Source organism: Pogona vitticeps, chromosome 4 (assembly GCF_051106095.1).
Source record: "Pogona vitticeps strain Pit_001003342236 chromosome 4, PviZW2.1, whole genome shotgun sequence".
Classification (NCBI taxonomy): Eukaryota; Metazoa; Chordata; class Lepidosauria; order Squamata; family Agamidae; genus Pogona; species Pogona vitticeps.
The window spans coordinates 216,254,755-216,275,356 of NC_135786.1; the positions used below are offsets into that span (position 1 = coordinate 216,254,755).

At 37.7% G+C, this 20,602-nt stretch overlaps 1 protein-coding gene across 12 annotated transcripts in view; it reads right to left on the minus strand.

Moving 5' to 3' along the window:
• UBR5 (ubiquitin protein ligase E3 component n-recognin 5) overlaps positions 1-20,602 on the minus strand; it is a 97,883-nt gene that overhangs the window by 50,810 nt on the left and 26,471 nt on the right. For 7 of the 12 annotated variants that reach the window (XM_020783408.3, XM_020783409.3, XM_078393630.1 and 4 more), the window contains 14 exons: positions 19,217-19,428; positions 16,643-16,759; positions 16,019-16,129; positions 15,053-15,207; positions 12,056-12,173; positions 11,155-11,339; positions 10,368-10,477; positions 9,976-10,088; positions 8,121-8,264; positions 6,943-7,054; positions 6,203-6,357; positions 4,617-4,814; positions 2,406-2,616; positions 918-1,044 (listed from right to left, as the gene is read on the minus strand). In XM_020783408.3, coding sequence (XP_020639067.2) covers positions 918-1,044; positions 2,406-2,616; positions 4,617-4,814; positions 6,203-6,357; positions 6,943-7,054; positions 8,121-8,264; positions 9,976-10,088; positions 10,368-10,477; positions 11,155-11,339; positions 12,056-12,173; positions 15,053-15,207; positions 16,019-16,129; positions 16,643-16,759; positions 19,217-19,428 — 2,068 coding nt within the window. The remainder of the gene's footprint in view (positions 1-917; positions 1,045-2,405; positions 2,617-4,616; positions 4,815-6,202; positions 6,358-6,942; positions 7,055-8,120; positions 8,265-9,975; positions 10,089-10,367; positions 10,478-11,154; positions 11,340-12,055; positions 12,174-15,052; positions 15,208-16,018; positions 16,130-16,642; positions 16,760-19,216; positions 19,429-20,602) is intronic. The other 5 variants (XM_078393629.1, XM_020783413.3, XM_020783411.3 and 2 more) reach the window with 2 other exon arrangements.

Genomic DNA, 20,602 nt, shown 5'->3' on the forward strand with positions numbered 1-20,602 from the left:
AGCCTCTGTAGAAGACATAGACTACTACCCTGTTTCCCCGAAAATAAGCCCTAGTAGGATTTTTCAGGATGCTCATAAGCCCTACCCCAAAAATAAGCCCTAGTTAAGTGATACCCCGCCCACCACTATTGTGCAGCAACCAGAAGAAGATGATATTGCTGTATTTGAAAAAAGGTAAATTATTGTACATGGAAAAAAATAAAAGATGCCCTGAAAATAAGCCCTAATGCATTTTTGGAGCAAAAATTAATATAAGACCCTGTCTTATTTTCGGGGAAACACGGTAAGAAATAGACTTGTTCCACGAAAGCACACATTAAAATATACTAGTCAGTTTTTAAGTTGGCACAACATCTTTGTCTTCTGTGGTTTTGCTTTCATTTTCTTTTGTTCTTCTTGTTAATATGTTTGCACAGACTAACAGCAAGCACTTCAGAAACGACATGTGAAAAGATGGATGGCAAAATACAGGATTTTGTCTGTCTCACAAATTCTGATGTGTGTGCACATGCAAGCATGTTTGTTTTTGTGGCTATATTACACAAATAGTAATGGAGCAATTCCATCCTTTTTATAATGTCTGTCATGTGTATTTCTGTTTGGGGCAAAAGATAACATACTACAGACATCAATGGCACTGAGAAGTAGAATTCAGCTGATAAAGGCGAATTCTGTTCCAATTTGTTTTGTCTTGTTATAGGCGTTAACAGTCCATATTGGAAAATCTATTTCTGAGATAATGAATTATTCTGAAAATAATACATTTACTTAAAGTTTAAATGGATATACTGGACACCAATATGAAATTAATAATGTCTAAACAATGTAGAAGAGCCGAAACAGCTTTTTGGGGCTATAATATCTAAACAATGATTGATATCACAATAGCAGAAAAAATAACATTCATTTTATCTTACCTTCTGCTACTTGAAGATCCTGCACGATTTCCTGGTCCATTGCTTGACACCACGGAAATAGCATTTGCGATAGCTTCAACTGCAGATAACCTTTCAGCAAATGTATTTCTTTCAGAGCGCTCTGCTTCTGAAGCAAAAAGAAGAATTTTGGTGACTAGTTTTGGGTTGTTTTTTTTTTAATTACCAAATGTTATAAACTGAAGAAGTAAGTTTATACCTTTTTTGTGTTCACTTTTATGTACATTTAATATATGAATTTAGCACTGAATTTCTCAAAATTACTCCAGAACTACAGGTTTGATTGCCCACTATCAACAACTTCGAGCACAGAGGAGACATAAAATGCAAATGCAAAAACAGAGCAATTCCAGTTCCCAGTCAAAGGCACGACACATTAGACTTTACCAATATTTGTATAATTAAAAGTCAGACAAACAGTCATAAGCCATTCATCTGCTGTATACAACAATCAGAAGCTCAGAGATACAATGGATATTTAGAGGATGGATTCCTGGATTTGCTTATTTTTGCCTTCTTTCCCAATCCCATTGCACATGGAAGGTATAAAAGCATTTTGATTTTATTCTGATGCACAAAAGAAAAATACAAGTTGTTTAGAATAAGGCCATGGAGCTGTTGATAAGATGCTGAATGAAGAACAAAGTTTTGGCATGAAGAACAGATCTTCAATACAGACTGTCAGATGCTACTTAGGGGGAGAAAGGTTGCACTTGGTAGCGCAAAACTGGCACCTAAACTGACTTGATACCTATTACCAGGAAAGTCAATAACAGTGCTGAGAACAATGACTGGAGAGGACCAAAAGCTTCTCCAATTTAAGGCACAGTGGGGAGGTTAATAAGGTACAGTGTGTATAATAATGAGAATGTTCAGAAAAAAGCCTGGAAAATTATATAAGTTTTTAAAAATTCCAAGTAAGATTATGGCAGGATATGCTTCTAAATATGATTGTGCTCAGGTGGAACAGGTGAAAAGGGTCTCTGATCAATGGATAGCTGACCATCATAGCTGCAATGTCTGATCGGAACAAGCATGAGGGCTTTCTCTCACTTGTGCTCACTGTATTTTTCTTTTAATCCTTTTCAATGCAACTATGTTAATATTCCACCTTCACTACTTGCTTTGATCTTTATTGGGCTACAAACAACAGATCTTAAACCCACTGATTGATGTAACTACAGATCTTTCCAACACTGAGTTTATTCTTTATAGCCAAGAAACTAATGTCAGCCTCTGAAGGATAAAGTATTGTGCTGAACTGAAACCTGCTGTAAATTAAGTTTTTGTTCCATGATGCTTTTAAACTTCATTTTTTCCACAATGGTCACAAACTATAATATGCATTCATCATCATTTATGGGGAGTCTCACTATTTACTAAGTTGCTTCAAAAAAGGCTTCAACCCATTCTGACCTAGTTTCGTCTCAACGTTATTCAGAGGAATTTTCATGAGATCACCAAACTCACCCTCTTCCTCTTTAGTTTCTTTATTACTGGTTGGAAAGCATACAGACACACAGGCATGCAGAATATTACGATTTCCATCACATCTGTGGCCAAGGAATGTCTGCAGCATTTGTGGATTCTGATCCAAGACAACAGCTTGCTCAAGGTTCAGCAAATACTGCCTGCAGGCCTCATAGTCACATCGGAGAATATGTTGCATTAAAGTTTGCTTCTGTATTCAGAAAATTGAGAAACATCAATAACATGGAAGCAAGTGTTGTTCTTATGCTTCAGTATGCAGCCTATCTGAGATCCACAGACAAAGGCAGGATACATATGTGGTTGATCATAAAGCATTTTGCACATTGAAATTCTTTCTATCAAATTAGGAATTGCACCAGAAAGATTTTAGCCACCATGTATGATCAATAAAATCATTTGAGAACAGAGAGATTTTGCTATACGCTAAATAGGGTGCTTTTAAATTTGAGTGTTATGGCATAGCAGTACAATGATACAGTGGTGCCTCGCTTAGCGATTGCCTCGTTTAAGGATGTATTCGCTTAGCGATGAGGTTTTTGGAGCGATTTTGCGCGATGTTTCCTATGAGGACATTTCGCATAGCGATGTTTGGGACCTTGCCTCGCTTAGCGATGACAGTTTAGGTCCCCGTTTCGCTTAGTGATGTCCGTTTTTGCTATTTTAAGTGTGTCTTAAAATGTTCAAAAACTGTTTTAAATGCTTAGGATCGTTAGTGCACCTTGTAAAACCTTTGCAAACTTAATTTGACAGCTGTCAAATGTACAGTTCAATGCATTCCAACGGGGGGGAAATTCACCAAAAATTAACGAAGAGTCAGAACAAAGCCAAGTTAAGTTTGCAAAGGTTTTACAAGGTGCACTAATGATCCCAAGCATTTTAAATAGTTTTTGAACATTTTATGACACTTTAAAAATAGCGAAAACGGACCTGTCAAAACCATTGAAATGCATTGAAACCTATTCAATGCATTCCAATGGAGAAAACATTGTATCGCTTAGCGATGTTTCCTATGGCGATTTTCGCTTAAGGACGGTAATCCGTTCCCATTGGAACGGATTATCCGGTTTTCAATGCATTCCTATGGAAATGGTGTTTCGCTTAGCGATGTTTTCCCATAGCGATGTTTTTTTAAAACCAATTAACATCGCTAAATGAGGCACCACTGTATATTATTAGGTCAGAGCCAGGCAACGGATGATACTTCAAATGTTTTTATACTGCAACTCCCATAATCCCTCATTATAGGCTGTGCTGACATAAGTTATGGATTTAAACTATTTGAAGGATCAGAGTTGTCCACTCCTGTATAAAGCACGTAACAACACAGTCTGCCAATTCTGAAGCTATAACCAAATAACTGATGTCAAAACTTGAAATAAAACACCCTGTGGTGGAGGCATCCCAAGTAATCCAGAGTCTCTTTCTTATAGGGGAAAGGGTATTTTCATATGTAAATATTCTGTCACTTAAACTGGAGAACTCCCAAGCACCTATTTTTTTAAAAAGCAAAAGCAAATTACATTTCCAGAAAATGCCATCTATAAACAATCTCTCATCCCAGTAAAATATAAATGTATATGCCTGTTCACAAAGGAATGTGCACATTTATACAAGATGGTATGCAATTTTTAAGGGTGACCCATTCACCTGCTTAAAAGTGGAAATATGAGAAATAATTTATTAAGGCCATATTCTAAAAAATGAATGTGTCTAGCACATTTATAAAATGACGGCAGATTTCTGACCAGAAAAAAAAAGAAATGTGATAGGGAAAGATGGATTTATATGTAATAAATATTTATTAGCCAACCATATTTTGTAGCTGTAGCAATAAATCCCTTTGGCCAAAATCCTGTTAGGGATCACAAGAATTGCTGCGGCTAATTGATAAGGCACTGGGATACATGTTGAGCATTTTATCAGATATTTGACCAGGCAAGTGACAAACAGATGATTAGCATTCATCAATTAATCATAATTGATGAGTGCTAGTCACAGCAAATTACATGATCCCTTCATGAATACTAATAGGATTTTGGCCTATACATCCCACTATAAATCACAGAACTTGTACATCCAAAGTCATTTTACTTAGGTATATAGATCTACACTGGAGCACAATTTAAGAGGTAGATTATCTATAATACAGTAGTACTATTTCTAAGGAAGCTGGTTAAATATATAAATTACCTCAACAGCCATTATAATGATAGCAGCTTTCTTCTTGATGGTTGAATTAGCAGGAAGATTTGTCAAAGAGTGAACTCCCATTCCCAGACTGCTAATAGGAGGAAGGTCAAGCCAATCAGGATCCCTTATTCCACCCATACAATCTTTCGCCATTGGATATATAGTTCCATTTCCATCTCTAAGAATGATAGGGGATTCCTGTACAAAGAGTTAATTTTTTATCCAACTCAGACTTTAGTCTTCTCATACTGTTTCAGTTACTGCTGTAACAATTCCATCATTTAGCATATATACAGTTCTTACATAGAGTTATTCTTCCCTATAGGTTTCACATTATGTTTGAACATTGACTGGCTGACTGATTGACTGATTGACTGACTGATTGATATACCGCCTCATTAGTGCAATGCACTATTCTGGACAGTCGACAGCATGATAAAATGAACACAAACATGACTAAGACAACAATAAAAAGATAAAATAAACAGTATGAACAAAATTAAATCAACATCAATCTATGACATTGTTCTTTGTGCCTATCTCCCTTATTCCAATATTAGAATAGGGCACTGCCGAATGAAACTTTCAGAGAAAAACACAATCCAACTTGGCTACCGCCCTATTCCCACAAAGCAGCCAAACTATACTCTGGCTAGGTAGAAAAATTAGTGATCATATCTCACCACCAATTATGCTTTCATTACATTAAAAAAATCAACCAAAATTTTCCCCAATTCCATTAGTACATGAGAAGATTGTGTTCATAGAAACAGTATATGAATGCCATTAGATGGTCCATCAAAAGATACACAAACCATTGATTAAGTAAAGCATAAAGTCCTTCCTAACTTCAGTCTTTCCCTTTCCAGACTGCATCAACATCCTAACTAGACAAGGAGACACAGTATAAACACAGCCCACATTTATAAATAAATAGCCAACTAATTTGAGCTTAAAGATTCTCTACTCGTTAGCCAGGCATACCATGAAGAACTCTTCCCTAAGACAGTGCTTCTTCGAATGTTTTGAACTATAACTCCCATCCTCAATGACCTTGATGTCTGGGCTGACAAGAGTCATAATCCAAAACACCTGGAGGAGCCATGTTAGGGAAGATAATCACAGAGTAATGGAATCATCATATCTGACTGTTGTTCAGATATGATGCTGGAGTACAATTCTCAGAATACTTGACTACCAGCTATGCTGGCTTTCAACAGTTGGTCTCCAGCAGTAGCCAGGGATCCATTTTCAGGAACTGTTGCGATATGGAATGAACACTGGGTATTCAGTGAAAGAAAATGTCCCTTCCCCACATCTTTGGAGAATACAAAATACAATCCATTTAAGGAAACAGAGACCAGAAAGATTAGAGTGGGTGGAAGGGTTTCAATATGTACATGTCGCAAACTGGACCTTCACTATCTCTCTTTCCTGCCTCTCCTAGACTCCCTATTGTTGATTATCTCTGGCTCTACGATAAAGATACTAGCTTATTACATCTTTATTTATAAACATTAACCCATTAAGGGTAATTTTTGAAGAAAAATTTAAAATGCTTAAAATAAAAAAAAAAAAACACAAACCTGTCCAGCAGTGAAAATAGCAACACTCCTCTCATTCTGCCCGAGGAAAGCAATACTGCTAGTGGGAAAATTATTTTCCTGTTCTGCTTTTCCAGTTGCAAGATCAAAGATGCAATATCTAACCCAGTTTCCAGTCTTCAGAACAGCATGTACCCCTAAACATGCACAGAGAAAATACTGATCAATTGATTTTATTTTCTTAAAACATTGTTCCAAGCTACTGAATCAGCAGGAAATATTTATATTTTAACCAAATAATATGGTTTATGAATTGGCTGTACACATTTTAAACTGCATTTTGTGTATTTTAACCACATGTTTTATGAACTGATTTTATATTTTTAAACTGCATTTTGTATATTTTAGCCACATGATATGTTTTATGAATTGCTTGTATATTTTTAAACTGCATTTTGTATATTTTAACCATAAATATGTTTAATGAGCTGATCACCTGACCGTTAAAAAAAGAATCAGCATGTATTCATTGATGAAATATACGTCACTCAGATTAACATACACTGCTTTAACAGTCTAACACAATGAGCTCAACAGTTTTCTGTCAGTGGTTGTTGTGAGTTTTTCGGGCTCTTTGGCCATGTTCTGAAGGTTGTTCTTTCTAACGTTTCGCCAGTCTCTGTGGCCGGCATCTTCAGAGGACAGCACTCTGTGCTCAGTTTTCTGTCAACTTCTAAATACAGTGATAGAGAAACCAAACAAGAAAAAAATATTCACCCTACCTTTTGAATCTACATTGACTGCTAATATTTCTGTTTTTTCAGGAATACACAGCTTTTTAGGAGTCCTCTGAAAACAATCTGGAACCTTCGGTGTTCCACCAGTTTTTACCACCTGCAACGAAAATACATTTCTATATTTTTAAGACTTTAATGAATCTCGGTAATTTTCTCATTAGGAACATAAAAGATTTCTAGAAAAGACTGCCATTTCTCTTTAAGAGCAGTCGAGCAGATGCCTCTGACAAATACATACATAGGACATCAGAAGAAAGAAATTACAGTAATTCCCTTCCGTTTCTGCCCTCAATATCTAACAAAGATATGTGGTGATCTCTGACCAGGGAGTTTCCTCTTAACTTTCAGGACTAATAAACACTGACCCAATAATTCATCAATCTGTCTATCCCTCTACAATCACCATCTTCTTCTTCTTCTTAGAACTGCAGAGCTGGATCACTGAGTTCAGCCATGTTAAGGAAGCACAGGTAGAACTGAACCCCCAACCTTTGGCTCCACAATCAGATACCTAAACAACAGAGCTATCCAGCTCTTCTTTAAAGACAGCAGTCATCATTTCAAGGCACTAAATACTATAGAATGCTCAGACATGTCATAGAATTGTCCATCATCTCCACTATGTACACTAGAGAACTACTCAGAAACTGGCTCTGAACGAATTCCCAATCTTCTGGGAACAGTTTTCTGAGAGCCCTGAAGGCTATAAAAAGAAAGAAGAGATTTTGTCCCCATACTTCTATTTCACAACCAGATATTCTACATTGAATGCAGCCCAAAAAGTATACATTACAAAAATTAGTTCCTTTTTCATCTGTCCTGAACCTATTACCAATCAACTTCATTGGTAACACCTCCTTTTATAAAACGGCAAAAAATTAACTGTATAATCTTCAACATCTTGGTTATGTCCCCTTCTTACCTGCCGTTGACTGTTTCTAAACTCAAAAAACTGCAGTTATCTTGTTGCTAAACCAAACATTAGAATCAAACTACCAACACCCTGATTCTTTGCATGAGCTACCCATTTCTTGCCCCTTCTCCAGTTCAATCATCCTTTTTGAGACAGAACAATGCAAGTGCACACAAAGTATGAACTCCAACTACAGAAGAGATTGGTTAACAATTTAAATTTGCCATGTCTCTTATGTTAAGACACATACCTGAAGTTCATCTATTCTGAGTAAGCGACAATCTTGGAGAAGTGAAGATGGGTCAGGATCCAAACCAGAGCTGTTTGTACAATTTGCATTACTGGATGTCCCTGGAAATTTCACAGCAACATATGCACCATCCACTTTTAGTACCTATAGGAAGATAACATTATATAGAGTGTTGAAATAAACTGAACCACCTCAAATGAAACTGGAAAAAAATGATTTTTAAAAACTATGTACAGTGGTGCCTCGCATAGCGAGGTTAATCCGTTCCGGATTAACCTTCAGCTATGCTGAAGCATCGTTGAACGGGACAGAAAAGCCCATTGGAACGCATTAAACATGGTTTAATGCGTTCCAAATGAGCCAAATACTCACCGTTCAACGAAGCTTCGTAATGGCCGGCAGCCATTTTTGCGCCCTCGCCTCGCTTAACGAGGGCGCGAAAACGCTGCGCGCGGCCATTTTGGGCCATTTCCGGGCTTCCGGCGGCCATTTTGGCCGCCGAACAGCTGATTGTCGGGCTTCGTTTTGCGAAGATCGGTAAGCGAAACGCTTACCGGTCTTCGCAAAGCGAAATGAGCCCTATTCAAAAGACGTTAAGCGATCGCATTAGCGATCCGAAAAAACGGATCGCTATGCGATTTCGTCGTTATGCGGTGCGCTCGTTAAGCGAGGCACCACTGTATTTATTATGCTTACATTCTATCTAACTGGCAAATACTTGTAGAGAAATTTAAAAGGACAAAAACACAAAACAATACAATCATACTTAATCAGATATTTAAATGACTAATGACTTTATAAGTACCCCAAAATGTTACAGGAAAAAGATCAGAGCTTGGATCATTAAGTCTTAAAATTAGTTTATTAGTTTCAATTAGACATGGGGAGATTAATTCATCACTTAAACCTAATTAATACTATTAGTCAATTATTTAAATTGTAAGCTTTAAAGGAAACCGTGGGGTTTAAAGAGAACAGCACGTAGGCTTTCACATTTGCTATTGGCTCCTTCAAAATGGCTGAAGCCATTTATTACTTATTTACTTTATATTGGGATGGTCTTCCTCATCTGACATTTATTTCCAGATAACTACAAATCCCATAATACAGTTATTTACTACGGATGACAATTCCAACATGTGTGAAAATTATTAGGCAAGGGAAATGACTGTGTTCTTAAACAAGATCTCACCCTTCTGCCTGCAGAGGAAGAGACACTTATGCACATGCAAAAAGCCCAACTCTGCATCAATAATTTCTTCAATTTCTTTCAAAAAAAATTTTGTAGAAGGCTATAGGAGCTTTGCATGAAAGCACGGCCTTTTAAAAAGGCTGCTGAACTGCATCAGCAGCAGCAGCCTTACTCTCCCACATAAAGGTCCAGGAGTGCTACCCACTGGCTGTGCTGGATAAGGCTTTCAAGAGCTGTAGTCCACAAGCATCTCAACTGGCAACATTAACAATTACTAGTCCTCATGGAAAGTTGTATGGGTGCCTTATCTCTGGGGAAAAGGAATACAGGCACACAGACATGAAATAAGTTTATTATTTTAATGCACAGAAATTCATTAGGCGTTACTTTTAAAGTATCCTCTAACACAGAAGCAGCTTTTAGTTTTACAGGATACTTAATATGGATTTTTCTTTGAATATGCAATATGCAAGGAAGTCCATACCAAGCAAAAAGTACGTCCACACAGAACCATTTGCATACAACACTATCTCAGAATAAGACCAGTCAACCAGCACAGCTAGGTTTGTTGTTAACTAGCTCTGCTAATTAAAAATAAAAAGGAATTGATGCTCAACAACTATAAAAATAATAATCATAAAACAGAACTTGTTTTAGCCAAACCTTGCCAACAGGAACATTCTTAACATCTTCTACAAACACAACTTCCCTAAGTGACCACTGTTCTTCATTCACTTTCTCTTCCTCTTTAGGAGCTGGTGTAGATCGCCGCCGTTCTTAGGTAAAAACAAAATAGCAAATCTTAATACTGTTTTGGTGGCATTCCTATAAAATGCACATTTCCAATATGAAAATGAACATTCAGATGTAAAGGCTGCTCTGTACTATAAAAGTCTTCCATGAGAAGGTGTGCAGTATTACTGGCTAAGATCCTGTTGTGCAGTTCTGCATAGGGAAATCAGTAATCAAGTATGGATATATTAATATAGCTGGCACACATAGCACCACTGTGGTTTTCAAGAGAAAACAATAATCTTATTGTTTATAGAACTTACTGTACGGCATTGATGCACTGCTTGCTATTGAAGATGCATCACTACAGGTTGAAGCTGGAGATGGTGGTGGCCCCATTTCAGTTTTCACTGGTTCCTGTTTGCTTTCAGGTCTAGAATTAAAATGACAATCAGTGTTAAGTTGATTAAATAATCCATGTAACATAGGCCACTGAGTTTAAAATACGCATTTTGAGCTGCCTGATTTTTGTTTTTTGTTGCATTCATGCTACTTTTGATTCTATGCTTATTTTGCATTTATTTAATGATTAGTGACAGGATACCCAAGTAACTGTTAAAGGATAACATATACAATACATGTTATAAACATGTAACTAAACCCACTTTTCCTATTAATGCATTATGAAAACTAACCAACACTTTGGACAGGCCTGCCAATTTTGTTTTTTTAAGTGATAATCACACCTGATGTAACAATACCAAATGAGTGTTTAAGATACTGTTTTCAGATCAAAAACACTACCCTTGTTTTGGATTTCCAAATGATACCTTTCTCTTAGATGACTAGGATGTGTAATGGCTCACTCAGTTACATCTAATAAATAGCTTTCAAACAAATATTGATCAGATAAATATGTATAGCTCCCTGTGTCAATTGAAGGTTAACCATATTTAGGAGCCTGAATGAAAGCTCTGAGTTTGGGACTCCCACCTCCTGAATCACCCTGGAAAGCAAGGCAACTCACAATTTAGAATCAGTTTAACATCCTTTCCCCAGTCACACTGTATAATGTTCTAAATGTGACACATAAAATTTAAGAGCACTTACTTTGCCTCTATTATTTTATTAGCTTTGTCCATGTTCTTTAAACTTTCTGGTGACCGGAGCTGAAATCTACAGCTGTCATTCATATTCCAAACAGATTCCATTAAGACACCAACTTTAGGAATCCCAGCACTAATTGAAAACGCAACTGCTCCAGCATGGTAGAGAGGATTATTCCTTAAACACACCTACAATAAAAAAGGAGGGAATCTAGTATTTATATCAAATGGAGAATCAAAACTAAACAAAAGTAAACCAATCTCTTGAAGAGGAAGGAAACAATATATTTTAATCAGAAACATTGCTAGTGACATAATAAAATCAGGATATACTTGAGCGGACAAATGTGGCCCTCCATACAGCTTTAGACTGCAACTCCTGTAATTCCTCATCATTGGCTATAGTGGTCTGCAAGGTTCCCTCTAAGCCCCACCCATGCAAGATTCCACCTCATGCAGCTTTCTTCCTCCTCCGCACAGCAATCACATTCAACCGCTTTGGCTCTGGTTGTGATGGAACCGTGCATGTGGGGGAGTCATGAGAGAGAAAGAGACCTGCCCAGCAGGGCTGAAATTTAAAGAGTACATTGCTGGTCTGCTTTGCTGGAAATTGGAGGTCAAAAGAAGCCACCTGGAGGTTGATGATTACTCAAGATAAATGATGTTAGCTGCAACATAAAAGTCTTAGAACGTAGTCTCTAGACAAAGAACACCTCATTCCAGGGTGGTATGCAAATATAGTCAGAACAATACGGTAATTTCAAAACACTAAAAATCCCAGAACGTGTCATCAAAACAAGTTAAAACATATTTTGACATAGGTTACTAATCTGAAAGAATTTCACAGCACATTACATAACTAACTTTTTGAATAAAATCTTGTTGCACAGTGAGCAATTTCATACCTGAGTACCAACAGTAATATTTGGCATTGAGGAGATACCAGCACTAGACTTGGGTTTCTTATTTTTGGCCCTGGCCTTTTCTAGCATCTTCTTCCTTTGGCTAAAAGGAACTACACCCCTAAAAGAAACAAAATATTATTTCAATGTTGACAGTAGACATCAGACCTCTCTTCACAACATTACTAGTAAACTGTCAATTCAAAGTAAAAATAATAGATTTTCATATGCCCCAGGACTGCTAATGAAAAACAGTCCCGTTATGAGAAATTAACATTATTATAAGTGTATGTAAAACATTATTTCCACTTACAACTACTGTTCCTCCAGTAGGCGTACAGTGCACCCACGTAACAATATACTCACATACACACCCACATACCCATATATATCCAGACATAAAATACAATTAAATTAAATATGTAATCAAATGCAAAATTGTTAAATACAAATTAATAGTTAATTTCATAACTTGCTGCAATTTGTTATAGCTAACTATCAATGTACCAAGGCATATCTTGGTCACATACCTTGTCAGTGCCCAAACGGACATTCAAGATGTGCCCCACTAGCTTGTCAATGTATTGCAAGTAATGGTAAGTTATGCAAACCTTATGCAAACTGCAGTAGGATTCTGGCTGTCAGTCCCATGTGTGAGAGAAAGCTATCCTATAAATCCAGCCTATACTTAAATATAAAAATATCCCTGTACAGACCACCCAAATACATACATCCTGCTAGAAAGCTTTGAATAATTTGAGGCTTTGGCCAAGTTTACCAATCATTATCATCATGCGTTGTCAAGTCTTGCCCCTGCTTTTCTAAAGCAGTTTTAAGGATTCCTTGGGATGGGACTGAATTGATTCTCTGTTAACTGCCTCACTCCTGAGTTATTTTCTCGTATTTTAAAGGTTCTTTAGGGCTTTTAGACAACTGCCAGCCAGAACACAAATGGGGAAAATTTGAAAAAGCCTGTTCCTTTTGCATTTAATGAAAGGACTAGCAAATAAAAGATCTGAAAATGAATGAAATACACATGCACCAAAAAACCCTCCAATTTCCCCTTTGTGTATCCCTTCTGCTCACTTTCACCCACTGGTCAATTCGAGGACAGGACCAAAGATCCCCTTGTAATAGAGAGTATAAGCTTTGAATAGTCTCCTTAGTATGAATTTAAAAAGTAACATGTGGATGCACAGAATAGCAAAGAAGAATACAGTACAGCCACAAGTCAGCAACTCTACTTATAACCTGGCAGGTTGTAGAAGTCCCATACATAAGAGAACAGCTTATTTTAACCATGTGGAAACATCAGTGCATGTCTTTCGATGTGATACAATTGCTACCTGGCCACAATGCTTACTCTTCTTCAATGGCCAAAAAGACTTGTGTTCTAGTGCACAGGACAAACGCACTATTTAGCACAGCACTGTTCTATTCAGCATTCTATTTAGAGTAAGTGTTTTTAATCTGAAATCAACATATTAGGTTTCAAAAATGGACAACAAAATTATGAAGGAGTTACTATAATCCCTTGAGTGGAAAAGTTACAATTTTGGAGCTCTTCAAGTTAGAAAAAGATGACAAAGGCAAGCGTGACACAGTTGTTTTATGCACCTCTGGGCATAGGAAACAATTTCTATGCATAGGGTGTAGAAAATATGAACTGAAAATATACAAGGAAAGATTTTTCAGAATCCTAGCTTATCCACTGAATGTAAACAATGAGAAATTCAGGACAAAGGAAGCATTTTTCTCACAGCACAGTGTTAAACTATGGAGTGCATACGACAAAAAGAAAATGATAGCCAAAGAGGATATGAACAAAAAGGATTAGGCAAATTCATGAAGGATGAGTGTATCAATTGCTAATCACAAAAGCTATACAATGGCTTTAAAATCAAAGGCAGTATGCCACTTAATATTTATCAATGAGGAACATGAATGGGAGAGTGCGATTGTTCGTGTCTTGCATGGAAATTATGCTAGACTAGAAAGGAGAGTGCAAAAAACGGCCTGAATGAAGCTCAACATCAAAAAACAGTGACAGTGACAGATTTTATTTTCTTGGGCTCCATGATCACTGCAGATAGAGACAGCAGCCACGAAATTAAAAGACGCCTGCTTCTGGGGAGGAAAGCAATGACAAACCTTGATAGCATCTTAAAAAGCAGATACATCACCTTGCCAACAAAAATCCGAATAGTCAAAGCTATGGTTTTTCCTGTCGTGATATATGGAAGTGAAAGCTGGACCATAAAGAAAGCAGACTGCCGAAGAATTGATGCCTTTGAATTGTGGTGCTGGAGGAGGCTCTTGAGAGTCCCCTGGACTACAAGGAGAACAAACCTATCAATTATAAAGGAAATCAACCCTGAGTGTTCACTGGAAGGACAGATCCTGAAGCCGAGGCTCCAGTACTTTGGCCATCTCATGAGAAGACTCCTTCGAAAAGACCTCGATGTTAGGAAAGTGTGACGGCAAGAGGAGAAGGGGATGACAGAGGATGAGATGGCTGGACAGTGTCTGCTAACAAACCAACATGAATTTGACACAACTACGGGAGGCAGTGGAAGATAGGAGGGCCTGGCGTGCTCTGGTCCATGGGGTCACGAAGAGTCAGACACGACTAAACAAACAAGAAAGGCCCTTAACATGATCTAGCAGGAAAGGTTTATCTTCTGTTCTTCCCATCCTACTTGGTCAGGCTACTTCAAACTTAATCTTTAGAAAAGCTTATTTAATAATTAAAACTAACAACCAAGCAATACTAATCAACACCTTGATTTTCATTTTTTCCTAAGGCCCCAATGAAGGAAAACAAGTGACCAAGCCTAATGATGTGTGACTAAAAAGTAAAATGAAGTTACATCGAAATAAGTAAGGATCCCATCAACTTGAATGAATTACTGACTACCCCTCAGCATGTCAAACTTGCCTATAAGAAATTCTTCAAAGCAGAATGGAAAAAGTTGGACCAGTAAACTGATATGGACTTACCACCAGTACAAATTATTCTCCAGCTGAGCACAAGTGTAAAGGGCACAACAATGCAGTGAAACTATCCGCTCTCCTTGAAGTTCAGAGTAAGTCTGTGCAGTATGTTCTAGTTTAGAAGCAACAGAACTCAAAGTTTCATCTACCCAGGTAGCTACCTAAAAGGCAAAAAGAAAGTATGTGTAGTGGGGCTATAATGCATAGAAGGCTTTGTATTCATGTTGGATATAAAACAGCAACAGACTGTTACTAAGATCAATCCAGGCAAAACAGTCTCTTAAATTACAATTTGATACTGATTTTACACATACAATGGCTCTCCCTCCAACAGCTGCCTTTTTTTAAGTCAAAGGTCATTCAAATGCTCAACATCCCATAATCACTACATTTCCCATTCACTTCCCCTGAAAAATATTATTTGTCTAAACATTCCTTTGTTAGCAAAGATCTGATTGTTTCATTCAATGCAAATGCAGTGTGTGTGATTTAGACATTGGTGTTTATCTATATATAATAGACCATCTTAAAACTGGAGAGTTGGAAGTGACTACATGGAACATTGAGTCCAGCCCTTGTCAAGGAGGCACAGAGGGGAATCAAACTCCCAGGATGCCTAAACCACAGAGCTATCCAGCAGTTCATGCTCAGACAGCTTTACCTTGGAATATGTATATGGATTTACCCTTTTTTTTTTAAAGAACAAATTTCCTCTTATTTTGTACACTTTCTCACTTTCATTATAGAGTTTCAGACTCAGAAATATGTAAGTCGATACCCCAAAGAATCTCCAATCTTATATTTACACACCTTTATCTCTGTTTTCACGGGGCACCTCTGTTTTAGGTGCAACCTTATTTTTAGGTCTATCATTGTAGATAATTTCTAAAAAGCCAGCTATAATATTTCTCTCCAAGTATGACAAGAGAAGGAGAGTAACAAATCTGAAAGCGTACTCTCAGTATTCCATACCTTATTGTTTTCCGTGGCAACAGTTGCTCTGATGCTATTAGCTGAAAGTAGGACTATTTTCTCATTGGTTAATCCCAAGGACCCCGCACGTGGATGATGTATTGAAGGATTCTTTGGAAATAAAATAAGATGGCATTTTATAAGTGTGATTAACAGGGAGGTAGAATCTAGTCACAATTGGGGAGAGGACTTTGTGTCATTTCAGTGATGACATCAAGAACATCAAAGTCCCTCCTGCCATATAAACAAATTATCTCTCTTTGGATACAGCAGAGTCTATGAAGCTACCACTAAGAATCTGGTGAGTAATACTGCAAAGAATCCCACCCCTTTCCTGAGGCTACTCCACTCCAATTGTGTGGCTTGCACACCACACTGCGGATGAGAGAAAGGATGAAAAATCTTTCAAAGCACAAAGTGACACAAAGCGCTCGCTCGCTCTCTCTCTCTCTCATCTCCCAGCAATTTCATCTCTCTTCCAAGTAAAACTGTGGAGCCACTAAGAAAGCCTGGAGTGCTAAGTGTTGCACCTATCCTTGTAGCCCTAGCCAAATTCTGGTGTAATGAAAACAATCAAAACATATGAGAGATATTTCAAATTTTACTGAACATAATTAAACATACCTGTGCATTTCTGTACGGTTCAGGTTCACTCCACTTCCACTGATAGAGCTCCCCTTTACTGCTCACAGCCACAAGTTCAGAATAGAGAGCACCAATAGAAATAAATTTCATTCCATCCTATAAAAGCATACAACCAAAGGTTAAAACTTCCAGTATTACAACTCCAAAGCCTCAGATATACTATAAACCAGTCACATAGAGAAAAACTCTCCAAAGCCTCAGATATCTTAGCTGCAAAGAGAAAATTGCTCACTGTTTCTAAACAAATCAATTTGTTTGCCCACAGCATTTAAATAAATAAATAAAGTAGGTCAAGGTCAGTGTTTAATATTGCTCTGCCACATATCTTAACGAAACAAAAATCCATGCTGGTGATCTGCATGATCAGAAAATATGTAGTCTTTCAGTTCACAGGGACTTCAGCTCAACTGTGATGTGTTCATGCTTTCCTTATAAATGGTCCCAGATTCCACCTCTGGCATCTCCCAAATAGGATAAGAAAAGCAGATGTCTCTTTTTTCTTATGTCTCAGTTGCATTTCAGGTACCTAACTTCATCTACCTTCCCTTTCCTGGTGAGGCTACTTCACAGCAAGTACTCTAAAGCAGTGGTCCCCAACCTTGGGCCTCCAGATGTTCTTGGACTAAAACTCCCAGAAGCTTTCACCACCACCTCTGCTGGCCAGGATTTCTGGGAATTGAAGTCCAAGAACATCTGGAGGCCCAAGGTTGGGGACCACTGCTCTAAAGTGTCTGAAGAAACAATGAAGCAACACAAATTCCATACTAACACTTGTATTATGTTAAAGTGACAACTGCACTACACTGATCAGTAGGACTCAGAAATGGTGCTTAGTGTTCCGAAAAATCAAAGTGCACACACAGGAACTGGGGTTAAAAAGCAAAAATCCCTTGTGCACTGCCTGGAGGCCGTTCTACAATGGATGCGTCAAATGGACTGAGGTTGAACCCGAACAAGGAGGTCTTGCAGGAGGGCACCCCAATGTCAGTGGTTTGGGAAACTCCCTCCCTTTTGGGGGGGGGTGACTCTCACCACAAAGAATGTGATTCGCAATCTGGGAGTTCATCTTGACCTGGCGCTTACCATGGAGATCCAGGTAGCGTCCATGGTTCGGTCCACCCACTTACATCTTTGGTGGATTGCCCAGCTGTGTCCCTATCTAGACACAGGGACGCTCACCACGTTGGCCCATGCACTCGTAGTCTCAAGAATAGACTACTGTAATGCTCTCTACGTGAGGCTTCCTTTGAGACTGATGCGGAAGCTTCAGGTGGTCCAGAGAATGGCGGCCAGGCTATTAACAGGGGTGAAAAGATTCCACCATATTTACCCCACCCTGGCCACCTTACACTGGCTACCTAGTTGCTTCCACATCGATTTCAAGGTGCTGACTATTACATATAAAGCCCTAAACAGTTTAGGCCCTCGATACTTGCTGAGTGCCTTCTTCCGCCTAGTTCTGCCTGTATCACCCATTCCAGTCAGGCCAGGCGGCTGAAGGGCCTAACATCAAGAGGGGTCCGAAGGGGGGAAAAAACTAAAAATCGGGCCTTCTCGGCAGTGGCCCCTCGTCTCTGGAACAATTTACCTGCAGAGATCCGTCTGGCCCCCTCGCTGAGAGCCTTTAAGACCAATCTGAAGACATTGCTATACAGGCAGGCCTTCCCTACAGCCATCACCTATCCTATTTTTCTTTTTTCTTTTTCTATCTTGGATTCTGCTGTTAATTTGGGTTGTATCTTTAGTTCAGTTATACCTTCTTAGTCTATTTTTATATTTTGTGTAAACCGTCCAGAGTAGACACGTTCTAGATGGGCGGTATACAAGTTTAATAAATAAATAAAATAAACTAATAAATAAAATGCCTCTTCAAACAAACCAACCTTGTCTTTTAAAATAAGTAGAATACTAGCTCTTTAGTTCTTTATATTTAGGAATATATGAAATCTAGATGTGGCCACCACTTTCATTACATTTGTCCTCTAGCAGGGCAAAGGAGGAAAATTTAAAGTCACTATTACTGTCAAAGCAAAATGAATAAAATTCAAACCCTAACAAGAAACCGCAAAACTCCACTTAAGCAGGGAAAAATAGAATCATTTCATCAAGAGGGCTATAGAAAGAAAGAAAATGAACACGTTGGTGAAAGGAAAGAGGTAAAGAAATAACTAAACCCAGGTAAAGAGGAGAACAAAATTATTCCAACCTAAGGTAACAAGTAGAGATTAGAAAATCTGAAGCATGGTGAGAAAGAAAGATTAATACCAAGTTTTGAAAAGAGAATATCAAATAGCAAAATTGATTTCTTATCCAAGCCAAAACGTTGCTAGCCTATAACTCTGTTAAGGGAAAACATCTATGCACACTTGGACATTTGACATTTACAACATGTCATAACACATGCGAAAATGAACACTAATGGTATACACTGAATGTGCACTAGCCAATAACAAAGAAATTACATTACAGATCATTTGCAACAGGGTGGAGAGAAGAAATGAACATACACAGATTATACACTTTGTATACTGTAATGTTTAAAAGAATTGGTACCTTATCTGGCCACCACTGCAAGTCCTCTCCTAAAGAGACTGGGCTTTGAACAGGTGTATTCTTCTTGTCAAGATTTGGCTCCCCTTCTTTGCTTGTAGAGCCTCTTTCATTATCAAATGAGGCTCCATCAAGCCACCTTCGTTCACGCAAACGTAAAACGGACTCACGTTCACGCAACAGCTCAGAGTCTCTCTCTAAGGGAAGAAGGAGAACTGGTATGCAATTGGGTCACACCAGTGGAATAAAAGTAAGCCACTCTCTAGTAAAGACCCTTCAGGATGTAACTAACAGCAGTTCAAATCTAATTATGAAAGTGTAACTATAAAAATGACATGCAGCACTCAAAATATTAACCCCTTCAAGCATATGTACTTTAATGTTGCCAAAATAATTTGAAATGCAAGAATGGGACTAGAAATAAGGCTGAAAGTACGGGAGCTTCAAGCTACCCAAAAATGAATTAAAACAAATAATCTCACTGTTTACTTTGGATGAAATAAAAGGCAATTTAATTTTTTAAATAGTATTGCACACAAAAAGTATATTGTGGATGATCTAACAAACACAATAAAACAAAATAAAAAGTTACTTAACCAATCAATGTATCCTAAAGACTTTAATGCTAGCCCAAAAGGAGTGTTTATTAGAGAGTCTCAGCATTTCCACAACCACCACAACCACCACTTGAAAAGGTTAAAAACCATTCTTTAACTCTTGTAAAAGTTTGATAATCCAACCCCTTAGTTTAGGCAAACATATAGGACTGGATTTGACTTTATTCTTTTTTTAAAAAAAAACACAATGTTGATATAAAAATTGAACAGAAATATTTTTTACGTCAGAAAAGTCCCAAAAGAGATTTTTGAAGGAAAATGTTCCTTACCAAAATGCTTTCCCTCCAATTGGCCTACAAATTGTCTAAAGCCAGTACTCCCAGTTCTCTCATAAAATTAAAATTTTAAGTCAGGTAACCAATCTAAATATCCAAGAGTCAAATATATATGGGAAATAAGGATTTTTTTTCATCTTAACATAGAAATAACCTTAGAAAGGAAAAAGGGAGGGAATTAAGAAAAGTCAGAGGTTGAATATCTATTTGTACATGCACATAATGCATTTTAAATACGATTCCTCATTTGTGCTAATAAAATTCTTAAAACAAGTCTCTTCTCTCTTGCCTTTCCTCCTTGCTCTCTCTTTTTCCTTCCAATATCTATTATCGCATTCTCTCTTCTCTTAAAAAAGCACCCCCCAAAACTCATAATGGCCTCTCTCTACAGCTTGCTTGACAACTTTTCTTTTTCTCTTTCATGTTCATCTATTTAGCCTGGTCAAACGTAAATATTAAAACCAGAGTTTAGAGATGTGAAACAGGCCAAAGGATCA